Consider the following 21,285-nt stretch of genomic DNA (forward strand, 5'->3'; position numbering starts at 1 on the left):
TTTCCATACAAAAACTAAATCCTTACAAGGAAATATGGCCTCCTCAGTACTACTGAGGCACTAATGCTACGACCATACACTGCGTTCACATAAAGCAGAACAGCTTTGTACAGCCCTGGCCAACAGCCTGCTTGGCTGTGACAAAATTGAAGTTAGTTACAGAACTATCTACTTACTATTGCTACAAAATAGCTCACCATACATACAAAAAAACAGAACCAGGTCAATTTCTAACAACTTAGCTCAACCTGAATATGAATTTGTTTCACTGGAATATGAGTTTCAAAAGCAGTACCCTTCTAAGCTGCTTCTCAAGCGTGCACTGATACACTTGTCAGGGAGAAGAGGTAAGTAACTTGTGCATTTCCTGATACAGCAAATGTCATGCAAATCATAGAATGATTTGGGTTGGAAAGGACCTTAGAGATCACCTAGTCCAAACAACCCTGCTACGGGCATGGACGCCTCCTAGATCAGGTTTCTCAAACCTGGCCTTGAACACTTCCAACGATGCAACATTCCCAATTTATCTGTGCAACCCCTTTCAGTGTCTCAATACCTTTACAGCGAACTTCTTCCAAATATCTAATCTAAGCCTACTCTTTTATCCGTTACCCACCGTCCTATCACTACACTCCCTGATAAAGAGTCCCTTCCCCACCTTTCCTGTAGACCCCCTTCAATGCCTACAGACTGCTATAAGGTCATTATAAAGTCTCCCTGGATCTCTCTTCTCTAGGCTAACCAATCCTAACTCTCTCAACCTGTCCTTGGAGAAGAGGTGCTCCATCCCCTGATGATCTTTACTGCCCTCCTCTGGACCCACTCCAACAGGTCCATGTCTTCTTTATGCTGCAGGTCCCAGAGCTGAACATCCAGGGTGCTGTTTATTTCTGCTCATTTGTTCATTTATTTTTATTTTGAAATCAGTCCATAAGGGCCTTTCAAGAATGAAGGTATATTCTTACAAAGCAAGGATAAAGCAGAAGAAAACCACACCACATGAGACAAGTTATAACACAAACCTGTATCCGTCACCATATTTTTCGCTGTTTTTTTCCCTTCTACGCCTTTGCTTCTCTCTTCTGGCTTCAATTCGTCGCTTTTCCTCTTCTTCGCTTTTAACTTCTCCTTTGGCATCTTAAAACACAGAATGATTTTACAGTGTTATATTCCCCAAAAATCTGGCTTTCCAGGCAAAGCGTTTGTCTTCCCTGTCTCCTCCACAAACACCTTTTATATAGTCACAAAATGCAGATCCTACACCAACATTGTTTTAAGGCTTATTCAAATACCATAGAAGTTATCTTTTGTTTTCCTCCATTACAAATGACAAATTTAAATACCTGTTTCAAACAGGTAGGGGTCTAGATTACATGCATAAGAGAAAGGAAATTCAGTATTAAAGCAGATCCTATAACCACAAAGCAGACACAATAACCACGTAATAAAGAAAACACACGACGGATGTTACAAACGATTTCCTTCTCCATGGCCTAAATTCATAAAATGTGTTAAAAAAGTAAGAGTCACGCTGTGCAATAATTATTAGAGGTCATACATACATGCATACTAAATCTATTCACCCGAAGTCACACAAATACAGTATCTAAAAAACCTTACCTGACAAAGCAAACTGACTTACCTCCAAAAGTCTGATACCCGAGATCATAAGCATCTCTTGTAAAGTCTTCATATATAACAACTGCACCACTCGTGTCCACTTCAATTTCCTAAGTCAAAACCAAAAATTTCATGTGAAAAAACAATGCCATCCTAAATCCAGTGAACAATGTGAATTATTTCCACTGATTTGTTACCTGCTATTTTTAATCAAATATGAGAATGGACAAAAGTGAAATGAGCAACCACATAAGACTCAATGTAATACCACCTTAAACTATGCATTTATCTTTCATGCCAGGATATCTTTATAAATTAGTTTCAAAGTCAAAATTCTCACTGTCTTCTACATAAGCCTTCTGACTGCCAATTCAGACTTTTAAATACTTCCTTGAGAATGCGTTAATACCTCCACTCAACGACAAGGAAAAAACATTTCAATCTCTTAACATGGAAGAAGGATATATACACACTTAGCTTAATAATCGCATTATTGCACGCTGTTGGCAACTAATCTTTCTGCAGGTGGCAACTAGTCTTTGCACCTTAACAGAGAACATCTGTTAACAATTATTCTCTTTTCATTTACCTTCTCCCCTTATTGTTACTGACATCTCATCTATCCATTCTCCCTCATTGCTGTAATTTCCCTGTCATTTTACACTTAATTTCTCAACCCACCCAACCCAGAGGTTATTGGTATGTGAAATCAAGTTGACTGCCTATGACGTGAGAAGCGTTCACGTGACAACCGTGTATTACAAAAATAGCTGGTAGGTGTACAAATACACTTTAAAGTTCCCTTTCCAGACTATTTGCACAAGCTACCCCTTTCACTTGAAGTCAGTAAGATTTCAAACTGCCACTAAAATAAGACAGTTTCAAATAAATAGGAAAAAAATCAAGTTTGGAAATACTTACATAGTTAAGCCTTAGTTTTTGTACCTCTAAAGTAATTATTTGTCTTAAGGTATACCATTCAAACTGTGAAAGAATCAAGCATTTTCTAGTTCTGAGATTCTTTACCTCTATAGTAGAATCCTGGAAAGATGTCTTCATGTCTATGAGCATAAAATAAGGAAGAAATAATACAAAATTGCTGTTTAATATTACTACCTATTAATTTTAGAGCAATAAAATATTCAGGGAAAAAGTCAACTTATTCTGCACCTAACACAGTCTAGATCTACAATTTATCATATTTTAATAACAACACTAAAAGTAAAATCAGGTATTCTTAGGAATATAAACTAACCAGTCTTTCAAAAACAATCACTGGTATCTAACTCCACAAAACAAGGAAGTCATGACTAAAAGGACAGTCATGACTTTTTGAGATAGATGAGACATTAAAAATGATAAAGACATTTTGAGACACATTGCATGTTGTGTACAACCACATTCTCCTGTTAGTTGATATCCACTTTTTAGTTTTCAACTACACAATACCGCTTAGAGCATCTTTCAGTTCAAGTCTTCAAAAATTGTACTAAGCCACTCAGTCTTCCCACACACCCATCTCAGAACCACAGAACGAGATGATTAAAAGTGCATTCTAGTGGGCACCATCTACTCCATTAACATAGCTTCAATCTTACATGGTATAGAACAGTCCTTGGGTTGTGGAAATTAATGAATGGAAACAGGTAACACACTAAAAGTGCTCTGTCTGAAGGTAGATTAGGAAAGTAGAACCTACAAAGGTACTGAGAAGAGCTAAGAGAAGAAACCATTGACATGCAAGTCTTTTGAGATACTTGGATGTGTATTTTATGGACCTATTTCACGACACCAAAGTTAGTGAGTCCAGTATTACAGTCCCTGTACAAAATGCATATTAATGTGTTCTATATGCCCACCTGTTGAAAATTTTATCTTAGCTTTGAATTCAAAGCTAACAGCTTTTTAATATAAAATAGAGCAAGTAAGAATTAAAAATCATAAAGTTTCTCCCAAGTCTGTACACTTACCTTGCTAGCTTTGAGCTTAAGTAATTTTAAACGTTTTTCAGGCGTGATTTATAACAAAACTATATAAAACATTGCAGATACAAATCACTGAGAAAGCTACAAACACAAAACCAAAATTCGACCACTGTACATGCTGTTCGTAATACTTTAACTGAAGTTTACATTGCCTCAAAGCAAATAACTTATTCAAACTGTATTAGCAAGTTTTCTACCTTCAACTTTTAGCTGCAATACAACAATTAGAGTTCTAGGACATCTTCAAGGAAACTACAAAAGTCAAGTGTCGCTAATGCTTTGTAATTTATATTTCCAGTTTATCATCTTTAAAGTTCTTGCCTTCACTACAGAATTTCACTTGCAAGAACAACTCTCGTCTACCCTCCAGTGTTAAAGAACAATTTTCCACTGTTTTCTCATTTCACCTCCCTCTCTCTCTCCTCTTCATCCACACTTTATGCCTTTATTGTAGCTGCACTACAGTTGACGCTCTATTTCACACAAAAATCAAGGTCTTTGGGCAACCAGGCCCAGTCTTATACAAGTGCACATTTTAAGGTTTGTCAGCCATCACCAATTAACAGAACACAAAATCTGGTAATATTTTCAGTGGTAAAAATTTGCACCCATGAAGTATCTTTATGAAGTCTAGATGAAGCAGTCCTCAGCAGTACGTATTTAAACACATCAAAATATCCACATTCATTCAGCAAGTTATCTTTGCAGTAGAAGAGCTAGCAGAGTAGAAGAGTAATTTCAAAAGGTCTGTTATAGACTACTTCGAAGGTAGAAAATAAAAAGTTACAACACAGCACAACCTTTTTTCTAAATATTAAAACTAAACAACTCCAAATTAATTTAAAAAAATAGCAATTTTAACTTAATTTTGGCACTTATTACTTACTAGGTGATTTTTTCTGAGTCAGCTTCAAAATAGGTTTTGTCATTTTGGGTTTCTTGATAAATGTCCCACCAGGTTTGTTGTATGGCTGTGGTATCATTTTTCTTTTTATTCCTCTCGCAGCAACTGCTGCAGGACTGGGTTTGTTATGATAGTCAACAACAATTCCAGGTCTGTGCATTCCTCCAAAGTCTCCCATATGCTGGAAATTTGGGAAATCAAGAAAAAGGTATTAGTATATGACATCAATAGAAATACAACAATTACTCGGCACAAGTGTTTATTTTAAAATTAAACTGTATATTAAAATCTGCATTCTGGAACAAAATGCAGGGGGAAATTTAAGTTCCCAGTTTTGATGTTTTGTGCAATGGTTTTTTGGCTGTCCAGTAGAACACACATGTATAAACCGTGTTTCTGCTTATTCAGAACCATTGTCCAGATGATGAACATGCCTGTCAAAGTTCAATCTCAGCCTAACATTTTGGCTCCTCTCTTCAGATTCTCTAGATGATGAATGACTTTTCCCTTGCTGAAAAAACAGAGCTAACCAAACTACTTTTTCCTACGCTCTAGTTAGCAGCTGAGAGAGAAAGAGAGAGACTTCTTTACGCTAAATTATTAGCAGTGATTTGAAAACTCAATAAAGAAAGTTGTTCAGTGTGAAACAGTGATTAACTGACGGAAGCTCAGTCTTTCTTTTACTTAATCATTCCAGGACAATGCACAACAGTGAATTCAGAAGTTGGGCTTGGAGGGACTGATACAAAAACCATGTCAGCAACAGGAATGAAAATTCAGTTGAAAGACTAAATCCTTCTGTTACTTCTGAAGTGCTGTACAGACATTGGTGGACACCTGTTTATGAAAGCAACCTCTCTGAAGGCATGGAATAAACGAGTAATCTGAAGAGGGAGAACTTAGGTAGCTGCATTTTTTTCAAAGCACCAACACATTTCTTAATATTAGCTCAATTATTTGATTAATAAAGGTCAGAAGACAGCCCACTAACTGGATGGATGAATTGGATAAGCAGAAATATTTGTGTCACCATAAGAAGAGAATTAGTGCTACGCTATCAAAGAACATGAAAATAACTTCAAAATACTTTTCACAAAAAGGATACCCATTTTATTAGCAGATTTTATATGACAGACTGAATGCATCAAAACAGGCACTTTGCTTAATCAAAAGTCCATGCACAAGATCTCCACGTTAATTAATTTAGTTGAGACAGTTACAGAACTACCTAGCATGTACATTTACATTGTATGTCTATAAATTTGGAACGAAGTAGGCACTTGAATAGTTTCAAGTACTTTTTTAAAAACAGTATCTATTAAAGGTGCAATGCATTTTAAGTATGGTAAGTACTTTAGCCTTTATGTAATAAAGGATAATGTAAAAGACTAAAAAGATAGATTTCAAAAGCAAAAATAAAACAGAAATAAGGCTACTTGGTCATCATTTTGCACAAAACTTTCAGATCCAAATGAGTTCTGAAAGGATGGCAATCCAAGCTTAAGAATCAAACACTTTCAGCTTTACAAGCAGAGAAATATAAAGATTAAACTATTTCTAATACCGTGCTACATGCTAGCTAGTAGCCATGTGCAAATCTAAAATTTGAATATGACAACTACAGTATTCAAGAATGCTGCAAAGTAGACCTTCTGAAACAAGACCACCAGACAATTAGGCACTTCAAAGACCCAGAAAAAAAAAGTGATCTTCATCTACACTTCAAGCTACAAGCAAGTTGTATGGTTTAACATTAAAGAATTGCTTCCCAAAGAGATATGGCACACTTAAGAATTTTAAAAGTTAAGTTGTACCTAGAGGCATAGGTGGAAAAGCGTTCACTGAACTCTTCCCACTTTAAAAAAATCAGTATTGGGATTATAAAACCAAAGTAAAGGGACACCATCAACTTAAAGTTAGTACTTCTGTCAGGATTATTTTTTATTCTCTTCTGCTGTATTTTTCCCTAGCTCATTAAACATTAAGCATGACTTCTCCAAACTGTGATCTACTATTTTGTGTCCAGTTAATTTGGACAGTTTTTACATCCTACACTGGAAAGGAATCCACTGAAAACGAGGTAGAAGATATGTCAGTAAAGAAAATGAATACAAGTCATAGGGCTAGACACATTACCTGAAAATCAAACTCAAGTTTGCGAAAGAACTCGATTTCAAGTTGATGATGCCCCTTTAATCATGCTTTAATTTTAATAAGAATCACTGTAACTGCTAGCCACCTACCTTTGCAAATTCCTCCCCATCACTCTTTCGATACACAAGTCAGAGTAAGAACTAAGTTTAAGAGAAGACTTGATGTTTGATAAAGCATGTGTTGAACATACTAAAGAATTAGCTAAAGTTTTACCTTTACAGGAAACGAAAGCTACTCTGGCATTCACAACCGGGTTTTATTTTTTTGCATATACATTGCACCTTTAACCTACTAAAAACTTCAAATGGCTTTGAATTAAACTTTCACAATATTCAAGAATTTCCCCACCAGCAACGAGGATGCTAGTGCTTACAAGGAAAAATGCAAGTCCTTTTAATCCCTTTTAGACCAAACCTATTACTTTGATCGTCGCCTTTCAAACAAAAGGAGAGATTTAACAAACCTTATCAACTAGTCTTCTATTACTCATTACTTTCAAGAGCGAAAGAGAGACTGCATTCTACTTGAAGACAGCTTCAAGGGGGTAAACAACATTGTCAACCATGATAGTTTGCTTGGACAAAAAACCACACTGTACTGAACAGTGTATTAATTTTAAAGCAGTGGTCTTGAAAGGGTTTAAAAGAGTGTCTAGTGAAAAGAATCTGAAAAGATTCTGTACTTACTCCTCGGCCTCGGCCTCTGCCTGTTGATGGTCCTCCAAAAGCATCATAGTTTCTGCTTCCAAATCCACTTTCAGGATAAGCAGGCGTTCCTCTCCCCCGAGAGCCTACAGGTGCAGGCTTCATATGGGGTGAAGAAAAACTGCTGTAGGAAGAGTAACTCTCTCTTCCTCTGTCCTCCATAAACCCAGGCCTCAATTTTGAACGGGAGTAAGGTGCTTCCCAGCTAGACCCGCCCTGGTTTCTACCTCCGAAAGAGTCAAGGCTATTCCGGTAGGAGTTGTCAAATCGACCACCATAACTACCTCCGAAGCGGCTTTGTTCGGGTTCATTATAACCATAGCCAGATCTGTACAGATCTCGCCCACCCAGAGAAGACCCGGAGTCGTAAGACTCATAAGGTCCAAACCTGGAAAAGTTGCACAGTGAGGAGAAAAAAAAGTAAGCTTACTAATGTTATACATTTCAAAAAGACAAGTTATCAGTTGACATTTATCAACTAAAATCAATTTATTACTATACTGGTCGGTACAGTTGTGTTACTGTTTAATCTTGATTAGGGCTGGGCAAATGACACTATGACCAGATAGAAAGCTATCTGAGCCATTTTTTCTACAAACAATTCTAAAGTTCAGTATGCCTGAACTTCGTTCAATTAAAATTTTCAGCAACATTTACTAAAATATTATTAGAGCCCAGCCCTAGTCTCACAAAAATAATGACCTGCAGACATTCACAGGCTAGTCAAACTGTCCTTTCTTCAAAATCATGCCCTCATATTTTAACAGTTAAACAGCAGTTAAAAGGCGGCTTAGTTCTCAACTGAGAGTAAAAAAAAATATCAATTTTTAGTGGTACAGTTGTGAGTCTTAAACACCTCAGAATTCTAATTTTAAAGGAAAACGTAAGTGCTCTTCCATGCATGTTTATACTTTTTGGAAATCATCTTCCCTGCAATATTCAGTCACCCAATCAGAGATCATGATCTTCAATGCACATATATCTTTTCCTTGCAGACCATTAAGTCTAGAAACTCTGGATTTTGAAAGTCTATCTCAATACACGCACAGTGGAAACAAAAACAGTCCTTGAAGTTTCTAAGTATAGTAACAAGGAGCTGAAATCTTGAGCTATTTACTATGAGTCTGATTTACTTTAGCAGGAGTCAGGCTGGAAATCATCAGTATTTGTACCCAGTTGGAAGGGAAACACATTAGTGTCCCTACAGGGTTATAACAGGTGATTGAGCAGGAGTTGGGAAAGACAGCCCCTTGACTGATAAAATATAAACTAGAACAGACTCAAAGTTCTGCCTGGATCTATAATAAATTGAATGCCTTCATTTTAAAATACATTTAGTCTTGGAAGACCGAGAAGTAAACAGAAAATAGTGCTATCTAAAGGAGTCCATGCACAATATTAACATTACATGGCAAGAGACATTTCCGTGTTCAAGTAGTCATTGAAATTCAATCATATGCAGATTACTGTATGGTAGGTACAGCTCATTCCTCAATCTCTGCCCAGACTTTCAAGTAAATCTTATGTTCATCATTAAACAAATTATAATGAACTAAAATGTTTAACAGAACCATGCAGCAAAACACAACATTTCTCCAGCCTCCCTACTTAGTTCTGTCCTTGCCCAGTGGCACTACAGTGACTACAAACAAGAATCATACAGTAGTCTGGCTACAGCCAGACAAGAATTCAAGGGCGCACACAAGAAAACCATCAGGTTATCTAAGTTTTCTTCACATTTCATTTCCTCCAAGATAGAATCACTACTCTGAAAAGCATGCTACTTCGAATGTGATATTAAAAGATAAATCAAATCAGCTGTTCCCTACTGTTTTTATCTGAAAGAGCAACGGGAATAATATCCTAGCATTAAATACACAACTTTAAGACCACTGCATCAGAAATTTTACTTTTAGACTAAACCATCTTGCAAAGCAGCCCAGAACATGCACACAGTTTTTAGTGTAATCAGTACCTGCCAAAGAAATAATCTGGACATGACTTTCAGATTCAATACCAAGACCATTTAAGCACTGCACATTCAAACCAAAGAGCACATACCCTAAATGTTCCTTGAAAACGGAATGTTGATAGATTCAGTCTAAGCCACTAAACCAATTAGGTCTAGTCTGCTATGTCAGAAACAGTATGTCAGGCCAATCAGTTATAAATTACTAACCATTACAAAAAAATAAAGCTTGTTCCATTTTCAGTCACAGACATATTGTTTCAGTGTCAAACTTTTCCACAAAAATGCTAATTGTTACAATAATCTAGCTCTTACAGTTTAAGATTTGCCAGTAGTTACTGAACATGAAGACTCAGAACGAAAGTGTTCATACAAAATCATAACAACATGCCTCAGGAACACTTAAGTTAGAAAACAGAATGACTGAAACTTAAATCGTATTTGATCAATTCTTGAGACAACTGAAGGATTATTTTACCTGTTACCACCACCACCACCTCCTCCGCCTCCACCTCCATGACTCTCCATCCCATAGGATTGGTTAAGGTAAGAGTCCATGGATCGTGGGCCACCATAGCCTCCATGCCCATAATCACGGTCCATGTCTAAAAAAGAGCAGAAAAATGTTTATAAAGAAAGCAAGAGAGAAGTCTTATTAAGTATTCTAGCTTAAATTCTTAAGTAAAATGTTTAACCTGCCACAGAGCTTACAAACAAAATACAGCACTCTCAGTTGTGAATCAATTTCAACAATGTGCTGAGGGAAGCTGTGTGTCTTTGTCATCAGAGAACCTCTTAATTGAAATGAAGATGACATTTCTTGTCAGTAATGGACAGGTCAGGATTATTGTTCTGTCAGCTGGAATTCAGACGCAGGTTAAGACAACTAAATGGAAAAAGCCTGATGTGGAGCATCAGAAGTTAGTGAAGAATGATGACCACTTCCTCCCTTTGATAACACACACAGTCCAGACACCTGGCTATAACAATGCCACAAAAAAACGTTCATAAGTTTACAGAGACACTGGTTCAAGGTTACAACCCATGTCACGCTGCAATGCAGATGCTGCATACAGGCTCCAATCAAACTCTCCCTTCTAGCACCAACAAAAAACCACCACAGCACCACTGAGTTGCAGGTGACCAACTCTACTAAGGTGGTGGTACTTCATAGCTGAGCTGATGTCACTTCATGACACCTTTGTATCCTACAAGGAAGTCTGCCAAAAGAACCAAGTTTCTCCTCAACACTCAAAGTCCTATATAAAAGTATGGTTAAAATAACCACACAAAAAATCAAAGCTCTAAGACAACAACGTAGATCCGCAGAATGAACATGACCCTCAGCCTTCCTGCAACATGCACACTTTGCACCACATCACCATTCTAGTGGCCATAACTGTTTCCCAGAACTGACCAACACTAACTTCTAGGTAACAGAAAGAAAGCCTGTCAAGTCAAGCCTCATTAAAAAGGTAAGGTAGAGAAGGAAAATCAGTGAACACAGAAAGAATAAAAATATAACCACACGAAGATTTGTCCACTATTTCCTACATTTCAAAAAAAATTCCAAGGCTTTTCCAGAACAGGACAGTAAGTCCACTCAAAGTAATATTTCCCATTTAATGAAACATAGTAATTCTGTGTGCCTATTAGTTTTGTGAAAATAACCGTAGTGATGAAAGTAAGTATATACACTATTTCCCGTTTGTAACTGCGTTTTGTTAGACCAGACAGCCATTGCAATTTACGTTCTTACATCTGCAAAGAAAACTGCAAATGGTACTTAGCTGAGTATTTCACTGTTACAGATGTCCCTTACAAGCCTGAATAGAATCTCCAACTAAGATTTGCTGGTTTGTTTCTTTGTTTTCCTTTTAGCGACCGTAGGTACTTTCTAAAAAGTTGAGGATGGTATTTCTAGAACTTGGAAGTCGCACTGCATCATCCCATATTTGGGATGTACAATAAAGATAGAGCAAAGTAGAAAAAACTTCTCCAAAATAGTAATCATATAGCATCACACAATATCAGTCTAAGCTGTAGGACATTACTTTAAGGAACTTGCTGAACCTTCTAATATGAGTATCTAATATTCCTCTCTGGTGTGAGTGATCTACCACCTAATCCAGGGCAATACCCTAAAGACTGCCTACATAAAGATGCAGGCATGTAAGAAGAGTAAGTAATCAATAAAAAGAATTTCAGAACTTTGCAAAAATTAAGTTTAGCTGATCCTATGTTCAATCTCAGATCCAAAGTATTTTTTTAAGTGCAGTTTATCAAATCAAAAGACACTGACATCCTGAAAACCGCCTGAAGGGGACGGACCAATAATTCACCTCAGTTTATCCTGCTCCCTATTATCTACAGGCCCTGTGATGGCACAAAGGTAATTAGGTTAAACAGGCTAATCACATCATTCAACAAGGAGGAACAAAATGCATTGTCAAGATCACTGCCATCACAATCTGATTCTAGTACAGTGAGTGACCAGTGTGGGGAGGGTACACCGCCAACTTTCACATTCACATGCAAAAGAACTATTCCAAAAAACGGTTTGAAGCATAGCTTCAAATAAAGGTGTTGGTTTTTTTTTTTTCTAAAAATTTTAGCACAAAAGCAAATATTAAAATATGCTTCCCAGGACGGCATCTGATGTCTGTTTCTATTCAATGCTCCCTTTACTCATCCAAGGTTCGTGCTACCCTTGGATCCGCAAGGATATCTGCAACATCAGCAGTGTGGCTGCCATTCCCCTAATCTTCAAGTCACTGCCCTTAGGGCAGCAATTTCTGTTCCCTAACTGACCGATTTACTCTTCCTGCCCAGACTGGCAGCACTGCATTTACCTACACTAGTATGTTTCTCTTGGAAAAAGGTTTAACAGGGGGATACAAAAGGTACAAAGTGACAAACTATTATACCTGTGGTTTTCTACTACAAGAAACTAGAGGTAGTGAACAAAACTTTCAAAAAAAAGCTTAAAAAATGAACTGGATGCTTTTTCACAATAGATTTCCAAGTCCCAGCACTGCCCTGTGACATGAAGTTATTAAAAACCTACATGGATTTAAGAAAGGACTTGGATAAATCCACTGACAAGACATTCAAAGGATGTCAAACATTAAGACTTCGACTACAGCTCAGAAAGTCCCTACGCAACTAATCAGCCAAGACTTTTAAATATACCAAAGGGGCACTCGTACTATTCCTTCCACACCCCCAAACAGACAGCGTGACACACAGGAGGTGAGGTGGGAAACAGAAGCATCTACGACCTGACCTAATCGAGTTGGTTTTACCATCATCTTCCAGCTTCTTCATTGACTGTTCCAGATTGCTGAGCAGTAACCTATTGTCCCAACCACTGGCCTCCCACCTGATCATTTTGCCAGCTGCAAACTTAGTCAAAAATGTACAGACTTTATGAATCATGCCCAGCGCTTGACAAAGATATTGCATTCAAATAAGCAGTGTAATATTTCTTCAGGTAGAGCTTTTCTTTACTTTCAAAGTCTGTTCTCCAGATAGGCTTTATTCTAAAAGGGGAAAAGAGAAAATAAATGTACAAGAAGGCAATAAGCGTTCACTGAATATACCTGAATGAGAATCACTTGCACAGATTTAATTATTACAGTCTCAAGGCAAATAGCCTATTAGTTCACAAACCTGACAACCAACATACAAATCTATTTGCACTGGCCTCTTTCACACTTTTGATTCTTCTTCTTCTATTCACTAAAGCCAGAGAGACAGACGTGGAGCATAAAACAAAAAGCTGTGTCTGCACAGAACAGTCTTCTCAGCCTATAGCCTGCTCCCCATTCACTTCTACGTTAGCTCAGGCTGTCATTGCTGGTGGAGATGCACAGAAGCTGACTGCATACACTGCTCAAACTAAATGTGAAAATATTTCACACGTTAAGAGAATGTGTACTCAAATACTAGGAAAAAAGCAGCTAGGAATTGTATTGCAGTGCTTCGAACCCAGAACAACTGAGAAGTTTGGTACTTCTGTTTCATTTAAGTTTAAAAAGTAACTATTCAGCAAAGAAACCTCTGAAGAAGTATTCTGTGTATCTATGAATACTTCAGAGAGGAAAAAAATGGTTCATAGTTGCTCCTGAAGTTTAAAAAGAAACCAAATCTTTGACACAGTTGAAGTATCTGAAACAAAGAGTTTGTTAGAGGAATAAATCGGGTTTTGGTATCTGCAGCTTCTTGCACACAGTGTTGATGAACGAGCTGCTGAACTAAAGTACAGAAACAGAACAGAAAAGAAATATTCCATTTTCCATTTCTAAACCATATCTAAATGCTCTTGGAGTAAGGGAGAAAAGTTATGACAAAGGGGAAAAAATATATTACCCCTAAAATCAAAAAGCATAGGCCACTTAAAGAAGAGATCAACTTACAAATTAAAATGTTAACATATATGCATTCCTGAAGTTTAACAAAAAAAAAAGAAAAAGCCTGATCTAGAGGAGAGATCACTTAAAATTGCTGCAAGATGACTTCTCGTTATACAGTGAAGAAAAATCTGTTTTCCTTAGGAAAAGAACTAGGAAGTTAAACGTAGTAGATAAGAATCAGGTTCCCTTGGTACAGAGGACTCTATGAGACACTGACACTTGTAAAGAAAAAGCTAAAGATTAGAGGATATTGAAAACATTCACAGCACAAGAAGCGAAATCATTTCCAATAGCGTTCTCCACATGGAACATGTAAGAAGCCTAAGAGGATGAAAGAACGGAGAAGGATCTTACATTAATGAATCATGAATAAAAAAAACTTAAAACTTTAGTAAAACTTAATATCAATCTCAAAATAATTGAAAAAAAAAAAAAAACCCACAGAATTACAGGCTTGAAACAAGCTATAGTTGCCCAGAATATTTTTCATTTGTAATTTATGACAAGAATAAACTTAAGGATCCATTGTGCAACTGTAAGCTGCATTTTTTCCAGACACATTGCATTTTCTATAAAATTTATGCCTGCCTCAAGATCCCAACTTTGTCAATAGATACAGAAGATTTAACACATTGAGTCCCATGCAAAACAAGGCACTAATCCAACAACTAGATGAATTTTAGGATTTGCAGCAACAGCCATTTTCCTTTCCAGATTAAATGAACACTGGTCACAGTAACCAAAACCTCAATATATTGTCACAAAGTTTATTCTACAGGCTATGTCATCTGTGCCTCAAACCAAGTCATCAGCTAGGGACAAGGGTGGAATCACAGCCACCATCAGCCGTCCAACAAAAAGCACACTTCAAATAGGCTAAAAATTTCCATTAGGAAGAAGTTAGCCAAGAACTGGGCAAAGAAGAAAACGCTCAACATTCATCCTCTGTTGCCATCTACTGGACCTCTACAAAATAGCCTTTAGCCCACTGTACAGAATCAGGGTAAGACAAAGGCTCGTCCATTACTTACTAACGTACATGCAATGCACAAACATTAATATCAAATGTTTCAAGCTGCAAACATCATAATTAAACTTGTTGAATAAATTTAAATAACGTAAAACAATTATCACAAAGATTCTTACAGAGGTACATGAAAGTAATGGTTTAACTGTACAATATGTTTCATCATTTACTTATCATAAGGATGAGCCTAGATTCATTTTAATACTGCTGTCATCAGATATCAGAAAAGCAGGTTCTGGTTATTGACTACAGTTAACATTCCAATAAGAATTTAAATTGCAACTTAAGAAGAATCTATGTAAAGGACATTTAATTAGAAATCAATGCAGAAGATTTAAAAAAACAAGTCCAGAGTTTTTATTTATTTTACTATGAAGAAAAATAAATCCAAACCACTATTGTTGGCAAAAGAGCTAAGACTCAAGGAGTGTATCACGAAAACGGTCATACTGCAATCGCAGATGCTTCTGTAATCCATGTTATTTCCATGTAACGGCCAGCAAGTGTATGAAGAGATCCAATAGCAAATACTTATTTGGTGACATCTGTAAATAAAACTTAGGGACGGTTTATTTTAAAAGTTTTATATTGATACATTAACATCCTTTTGGTACTTGTTTGCATGCTGGCAAGAGATTTCAAAACATTTCTTGAGTCTTGCTAAGTTTAAAACCTTACCTATAAAATCTGTATTCTTTTCAGTTGCAGGTATTTTAACAGTGTATAAACAAAAGCTAACATTTGCTCTATCACATTTATTTTTATGCTTCTTATATTCCTTCCCACACCCTTACATAAAGTAAGTTACAAAAGAAAATCTAGGTTCTTCTTTTCCCATGCCCGCATGGGAGAGGGAAACATTCTCTGACCCCGTTTCTGCTGCTTTCTTTTCAATCTAAGCAGCACGAATCAAATATAGTAGTCCATGAGAAAATAAAATACCGATGTATGCAAACAGCAACATCGTAAGTGAAGTCTGCGTTCCCTCCCATCCCCACTCCTCCAACACCTCTTCGTTCGGACTCGGAATGTGCAGGAGCTCATGTTGACATGCCCAAGATGAGAACCGAGTCTCACTCCCCGCCAGTTACAACTCCTCCAGAAAACAACATGTGCAGCCATACCACGTTATGTACTTTCAATAACCCTTTTTAACATCTTTGGCAACACTGACTGTTCAGCCCCAACGCTTTTTAGAGGTTAGACGTATTTATAGCTCATACCTGAGACTGACCCACTGGGCATGTTCACACCACAATGCATGGGGGTATCTGGGAACCTCCAATCTCTGTCTTCAGCTGGAGAGGATGGGTCAGTGAGAATGACTTAGTGCTTAGCGAGAGCTGGAGGGGAGACACCGGGAGCCGCGCCGAGAGGCGGCTCTCCCTGCTGGCGGCTCTCCTGGCACGACCCCCTCACGGAGCTCGCCCCGAGCTCCCCCCGGCCCTGCCCGCGCCGCCGCCGCCCCCCCCCCCGCCGCCTCCCCCTCGCCCCCCGCTCGCCCCGCGCCCCCCGGGCGCCTCAGCTCGCCCCCCGCCCTCGCCGCCCGCCCGCCCGCCCGGCCCCGGGAGGGCCCCTGGGGCCGCTCAGCCCTCCTCAGCCCTCCTCTGCCCTCCTCCTCCTCCCGCGCAGCCCGCCCGCCGCCGGCCGCCGCAGCTCCCCCGGCCCGGGAGGGGCGGCGAGGAGGAGGACGAGGAGGTGTGTGCGGGGAAGGGGGGGGGGGGGGGCGCCCTGCGCGGAGCGAGGCGGCCGCGGCCGTGCGGAGACGCGGCCGGGCCCTGCCCGGCGCTGCGGGGCGCGCGCTCACCTTCCCCGTAGTCCATGATGGCGGCGGGCCCCGCTCCCGGCGGCTGACGGCCGCGACTGGCAATGGCGCCCTCCGCCACAACGAGGCGAGGCGGGGCCTGCGCGCCGCCGGGGAGCGCGCCGATTGGCCCGGCCGCCGCATCACGTGAGCGGCGCGGCCCGAAGGGAGAAAGGGGCCCCGGCCGCCCGAAGCCGCCGGCGCCCGGCGCCTGGATCGGCGGGGTCACGAGGGAGGAGGCTGCGCGGCGGCCATGTTAGGTGCTGGCAGCCGCCATTTTGCGTCATGGCAGCGGGCCTTATCTGGCTTGAAGACGCAGCGGGGTTATCGGCGGTGAAACAGCCGCGTCTTTGCCACGCCTTTTGTAGTCCCAACGCTTTCTTTCCTGCCACACGCCCTTTGGCCCCGGTGAAAACATAAGGGGCGACGGCAGCAAACGCTGCCCTCAGTACACGAGGACCAAAATGTGCCCTTACCCTGAGCTGGAAGCCAGGCAGTGCTTGGCGGGAGTGACTCCCCGCGGCTCCACAGCGGTGCGGAGTGAGGAGCCTTGTCCTGTGCCAGCCCACAACAGGGGCGGCTGCTGCTTTGTGTGAACGTATGGCTGTGCCCATCTCTTACGTGGCTGTATTTGGAAAGCAGCTCGGTGATGTTACACAGAGGAGTACTTGCGCTGTCCCCTCGTCCTGGCTCCTGACATGGCTGCACCATCCACAGTGGCCCCTTGGGCTGCCTCGAGGCCTTCCCAGGAAGAGCATCATAAATAGCTATGAATAGGCCTCGATATTCACTCTTTCCCCCCAAAATAGCAAACACAAGTAATCCTGTGCTGAAGTGTAGCCTTCCTTAGTCAACAGAACTCAATTAAGCAGTATCCTCCCTGTAATAGTCCCCTTCGATCAACCTACCGTTAACACCAATTCATCCATGAATCGCAGGACAAGCTGTTTTAGTTTCTGTAACAGGCTGCATTGAAACACTGAAACAGGCTAAATGTAAACACAGGCTTCACTCAATTCAAGCTAGTTGTAAGACACCACTTTTCTACTCCCATAGCCAAAGGTTTGAGAGAAGAAAAAAAAAATAGATACACCATGCAACAAAAACCAAAGACCTTTGTGAGACTCACATCCTGAGAAATGTTTCGTTCCGTGTAGCTTCTTAATGTTTTATACATTCCTGAACGGGGGTGGGAGGACTATGTGAGAGAGAAGCAGAGAGCAGATCTGACAAAAAAGCTAGGGAGTTGGCTCTGAGGACAAGCTAGAGACACACTTTCTGGTTGTAATGGTGGGCAAAGTCACTATCTCTTGATTTTTGATTTTGTCAGGGAAACAGGTCTTCCTTCATTCTTCAGTAGCTAACAGGCTTGGATCAAAAACTGCCAATTTCTCTGCAAGTAATTACTCTGAAAAGTAATAAAAGCCCCATTTGGGGAAAGGAAGGTTTCACTCACGTAGGTCCAGAGTCCAAGCTTTTATTAAGCTAAAACCTGAGTCTGACACAGCAGTCAGACATTTTCCCTCCCCAAGCTCTGGATGGCAGCAGATGCGAATATACTTGAGCCACAGACTTTGGATACAGCTGAGCGAAAAGGACTGTAGCCTGCAGATTTCCCTGATGAACTCTCCTCTGCTAAATCTCGTCTCCTGTTTCTCTCTCAGTATCACCAGAGAAATACATGCAGAGAAAATGGTTATTCCCTGCCAAAGGAAATCTTTCGTCCAGCCTCACTGCTGACTTCTCAGCCAAGGATACATTATGCTTGGGCAGAACAGAGTGATTTCTAGGGCCAAACAGTCCACATACAGACGTGTTTGTGCACCCATCCCTTTACACGTGCACCCTTGTGCAAACCAGACAAGTTTCTTGCATTCAATATGAGGTTTACACAGTGGGAATTTTCCTGTACATTCACGGTTGTATGTCTCATGTTTGCAACATAGCAGCCCCTTTTCTACAACCTTTCTTGCTCTACTAAACACTAGCTATTCAGCCTGATCTGTGGCCTTGTGCTTGTGAACAGGAATGAGCAGATCTGTGCACAGATGTACAGTACAAGCAGTTTTGCTGGAGGGCACCTGCAGGGAGTGCCATGGGCCGTCTGTCTTAGTAAGCCTGCCAAAGGCCTGCAAACCCCTTACCACAATCTTCAAAATTTGAAGATTTTTTCCCCATGCAAGAAAATGCAAGGGCACAGCTGTATACATTTTGCTCTATGCAAAATAATGTAAATGTGAGGAATTAAACAAATGCATAAATGTGCATGGAAGCCAAAAGCTATCCTAGGTAACAATTCATTACAAATACAGTGGGAATAAACTGATTCTCCCAGGTGGCCTGAAACAAGCAACAGTCAAAACTAAAGAATCATCTCTGCTTAAGGAATTCCGTGCATGCTGCAAGATGAGCTGCTAAGGAATGCACTAAGTGTGTCCTGACAGACTGAGAATGGGTAAAAGTAGGACCAAGGCACCTAACACTCCCTATTTGTAGGACTTGATGCCAAAAGAGGCATCTTCTTGTGAATCTCTCCAGTATTCTGCTAAAGCACATTTGTTCAGTGACTAATCCATCAGCACATTTACTCATTAGAGCATCCTGGAAAATAAATGCAATAGGAGATGCAAAACACAGTTAAGGAAAATTCAACAGGACATTAACAGTAATAACTGCAAATCAAATTACAAGAACACATGCTTCTCTTTTGCTTAGTGCCAAATGTCACAGGGTTAAACCTCTATGTTTTGTTATACTAAAAATCTGGCTATGAAAGCTTAGGTGTAGTCTCTGAAGAAACCAGTGATCACCAAAATCAGCACAGACATTCATATAGACTTCAGGAAGCTCTGAATTGGGTCAATGCACATTATGGCACGGTTACATATAAATTGTACACAACCCCCAAATATTATTATGAGAATTACTCTTATCCTATGGGTCATTTCGCCATCCGAGGAAGTTATTGACAACTGAGGTGGTTGTTATGGGGACTGCAGTCTGTCACGGAGGGCACATGACAAGGAGAACATCTGATGATGAAGAAATCGTTCTAGTACCAAATTAGCACTCCAGACATCAGACAGAGGAGGAGGTGCTTTCACATGCAACCCTGCAAACACGGATATATTTGGGATTTTAAAGTTATTGTCCCAGAACCAGCAGCTCAGGGAGAAGAAACTGGATCTGGGGGCAGACTGAGGCTACAGCAGGTATAACGTACAATTCTTTGGATTCAATACAAACAGGTCAGCAAAAGCGTATTATTTTAGATTTAATTATGATCAATGGCCCACTGTTGGTCTGAGTCTTTTTAAAACAAAGGCTCCTTCTTTTCTCCCTGCAGGACTCCAAAAAGGAAAAATCTAAGCTAAGCAAAGCCAAACAAAATGGAGACATAAAAAGAGACAGGGAACAGAACTGTATTGTACTTCATTCGTTCTTGATGGTCCAAAACATGAATGTTTCAGTTCAGTGCAGAATCTCCTTGTGCAATCCCATTCTGCTCTTGAATTCATGTTCTGCTGCTTCCTTGTTTTTCTGGTTTGGTTTGGTGGCTTTTTTTTTTTTTTTGGTAAATTCTTCATAGCAGTACAGGGATAAGAGAACAATCAGTGATTTATCCACACACAGCAGCACGGTTATTGTGAAATAAAGTTCTTCTGTAGTTCGGTACTGTAACTACCCACTCCCTCTCCTCCTCTTTCTAAGTGTTGTTTTCTACTACCCTTTCATTTAAAGTATTGTCTAAAACCTAAGGAAATTGTGTAAAATGCCTATCAGTTGCAGCTAACTGTGGCTAGCAAACAGGTACTAGCAATTTTGGAGACCCCATGGTAACAAATCCTCTGTATTTCAATGCAGTGGAGTTGATCTAAATCTTATTGGCAATACTGGTATAGGGAGATGCTCTTCTGGCCTTTGATGAAAGCTGTCTGTCTCTTAACTCTGCTTAGAGGAGGTGTGATTGACATAATGTTTAAATCTACAGGAACTCATCTCTACAACCTACCCAGTGGTGCTAAAACAGCATTCACAGCAGTGGAATATATTTATATACATACTAAAATACATGCTGACACGTGACATTTTCAGGAGACGGCCTTCTTTGCATTTTAGGACAATGGGGAACAGGACAGGAACATGAGAACACTGTTGATTCTTTATAGAATACAAAATCCAGTTCCCTTTGTTTCTTCTAAAATGTTAACACAGAAGCAGATCCTTCCATCTGAGCCTAGCTGAAGAACCATGGTAACCATCCAGAGCCACGCTGATTTCAGTGGGCTTTAATGTCTGTCATCACAGCAGAAATCAGAGCCATACTATGATATTTCCAAAGCTGAAATATTATGGCTTCTGTACATATATATCGTACAGCACAAGCATAAAAAAAAGTCCCAAAATTCAGCAGGAGGGAATGGAAACATCCAGAAATGTCCTAATCACGTTACTCATTACCTACAGAAAACAAACAAACAGACAAAAAACACCTCAGAATACAGATTAAAAGCTAACTTAACAAGTTTCTTCGCATAGTCCCTTTACAGGAACGACTAGAAACTTTCAGATGTGCCATAGCACAGACCTGCTGGAGCTCGTGTGCTGCTATGGCCCCACCGGTGCCTCGGCAGCCTCTCAAGCAGCAGCAGGCACTCACCAGAAAGAGCAATTGCTGCAACTTTGGGGTCACAATGACA

The 21,285-nt window shown here is 40.0% G+C and overlaps 2 protein-coding genes across 5 annotated transcripts in view; both read right to left on the reverse strand.

The window, feature by feature from the left end:
- ZNF326 (zinc finger protein 326) overlaps positions 1–21,285 on the reverse strand; it is an 80,427-nt gene that overhangs the window by 7,627 nt on the left and 51,515 nt on the right. The window contains exons 1-8 of one of the 4 annotated variants that reach the window (XM_035538008.2): positions 16,589–16,700; positions 16,005–16,079; positions 9,818–9,944; positions 7,353–7,758; positions 4,495–4,693; positions 2,650–2,684; positions 1,646–1,733; positions 1,026–1,140 (exon numbers count right to left, since the gene is read on the reverse strand). In XM_035538008.2, coding sequence (XP_035393901.1) covers positions 1,026–1,140; positions 1,646–1,733; positions 2,650–2,684; positions 4,495–4,693; positions 7,353–7,758; positions 9,818–9,944; positions 16,005–16,079; positions 16,589–16,604 — 1,061 coding nt within the window. In that variant the 5' untranslated portion in view covers positions 16,605–16,700. Of the gene's footprint in view, positions 1–1,025; positions 1,141–1,645; positions 1,734–2,649; positions 2,685–4,494; positions 4,694–7,352; positions 7,759–9,817; positions 9,945–15,231; positions 15,275–16,004; positions 16,080–16,588; positions 16,701–21,285 lie in introns of those variants that run through there. The other 3 variants (XM_035538011.2, XM_035538010.2, XM_035538012.2) reach the window with 3 other exon arrangements.
- The window catches only part of LRRC8D (leucine rich repeat containing 8 VRAC subunit D), a 62,581-nt gene continuing 61,569 nt past the window's right edge, over positions 20,274–21,285 (reverse strand). Inside the window, exon 3 of the transcript XR_004777303.2 lies at positions 20,274–21,046. The gene's annotated coding sequence lies outside the window, so the exon portion shown is untranslated. The remainder of the gene's footprint in view (positions 21,047–21,285) is intronic.

Source organism: Cygnus atratus, chromosome 8, assembly GCF_013377495.2.
Source record: "Cygnus atratus isolate AKBS03 ecotype Queensland, Australia chromosome 8, CAtr_DNAZoo_HiC_assembly, whole genome shotgun sequence".
NCBI classification, from domain to species: domain Eukaryota; kingdom Metazoa; phylum Chordata; class Aves; order Anseriformes; family Anatidae; genus Cygnus; species Cygnus atratus.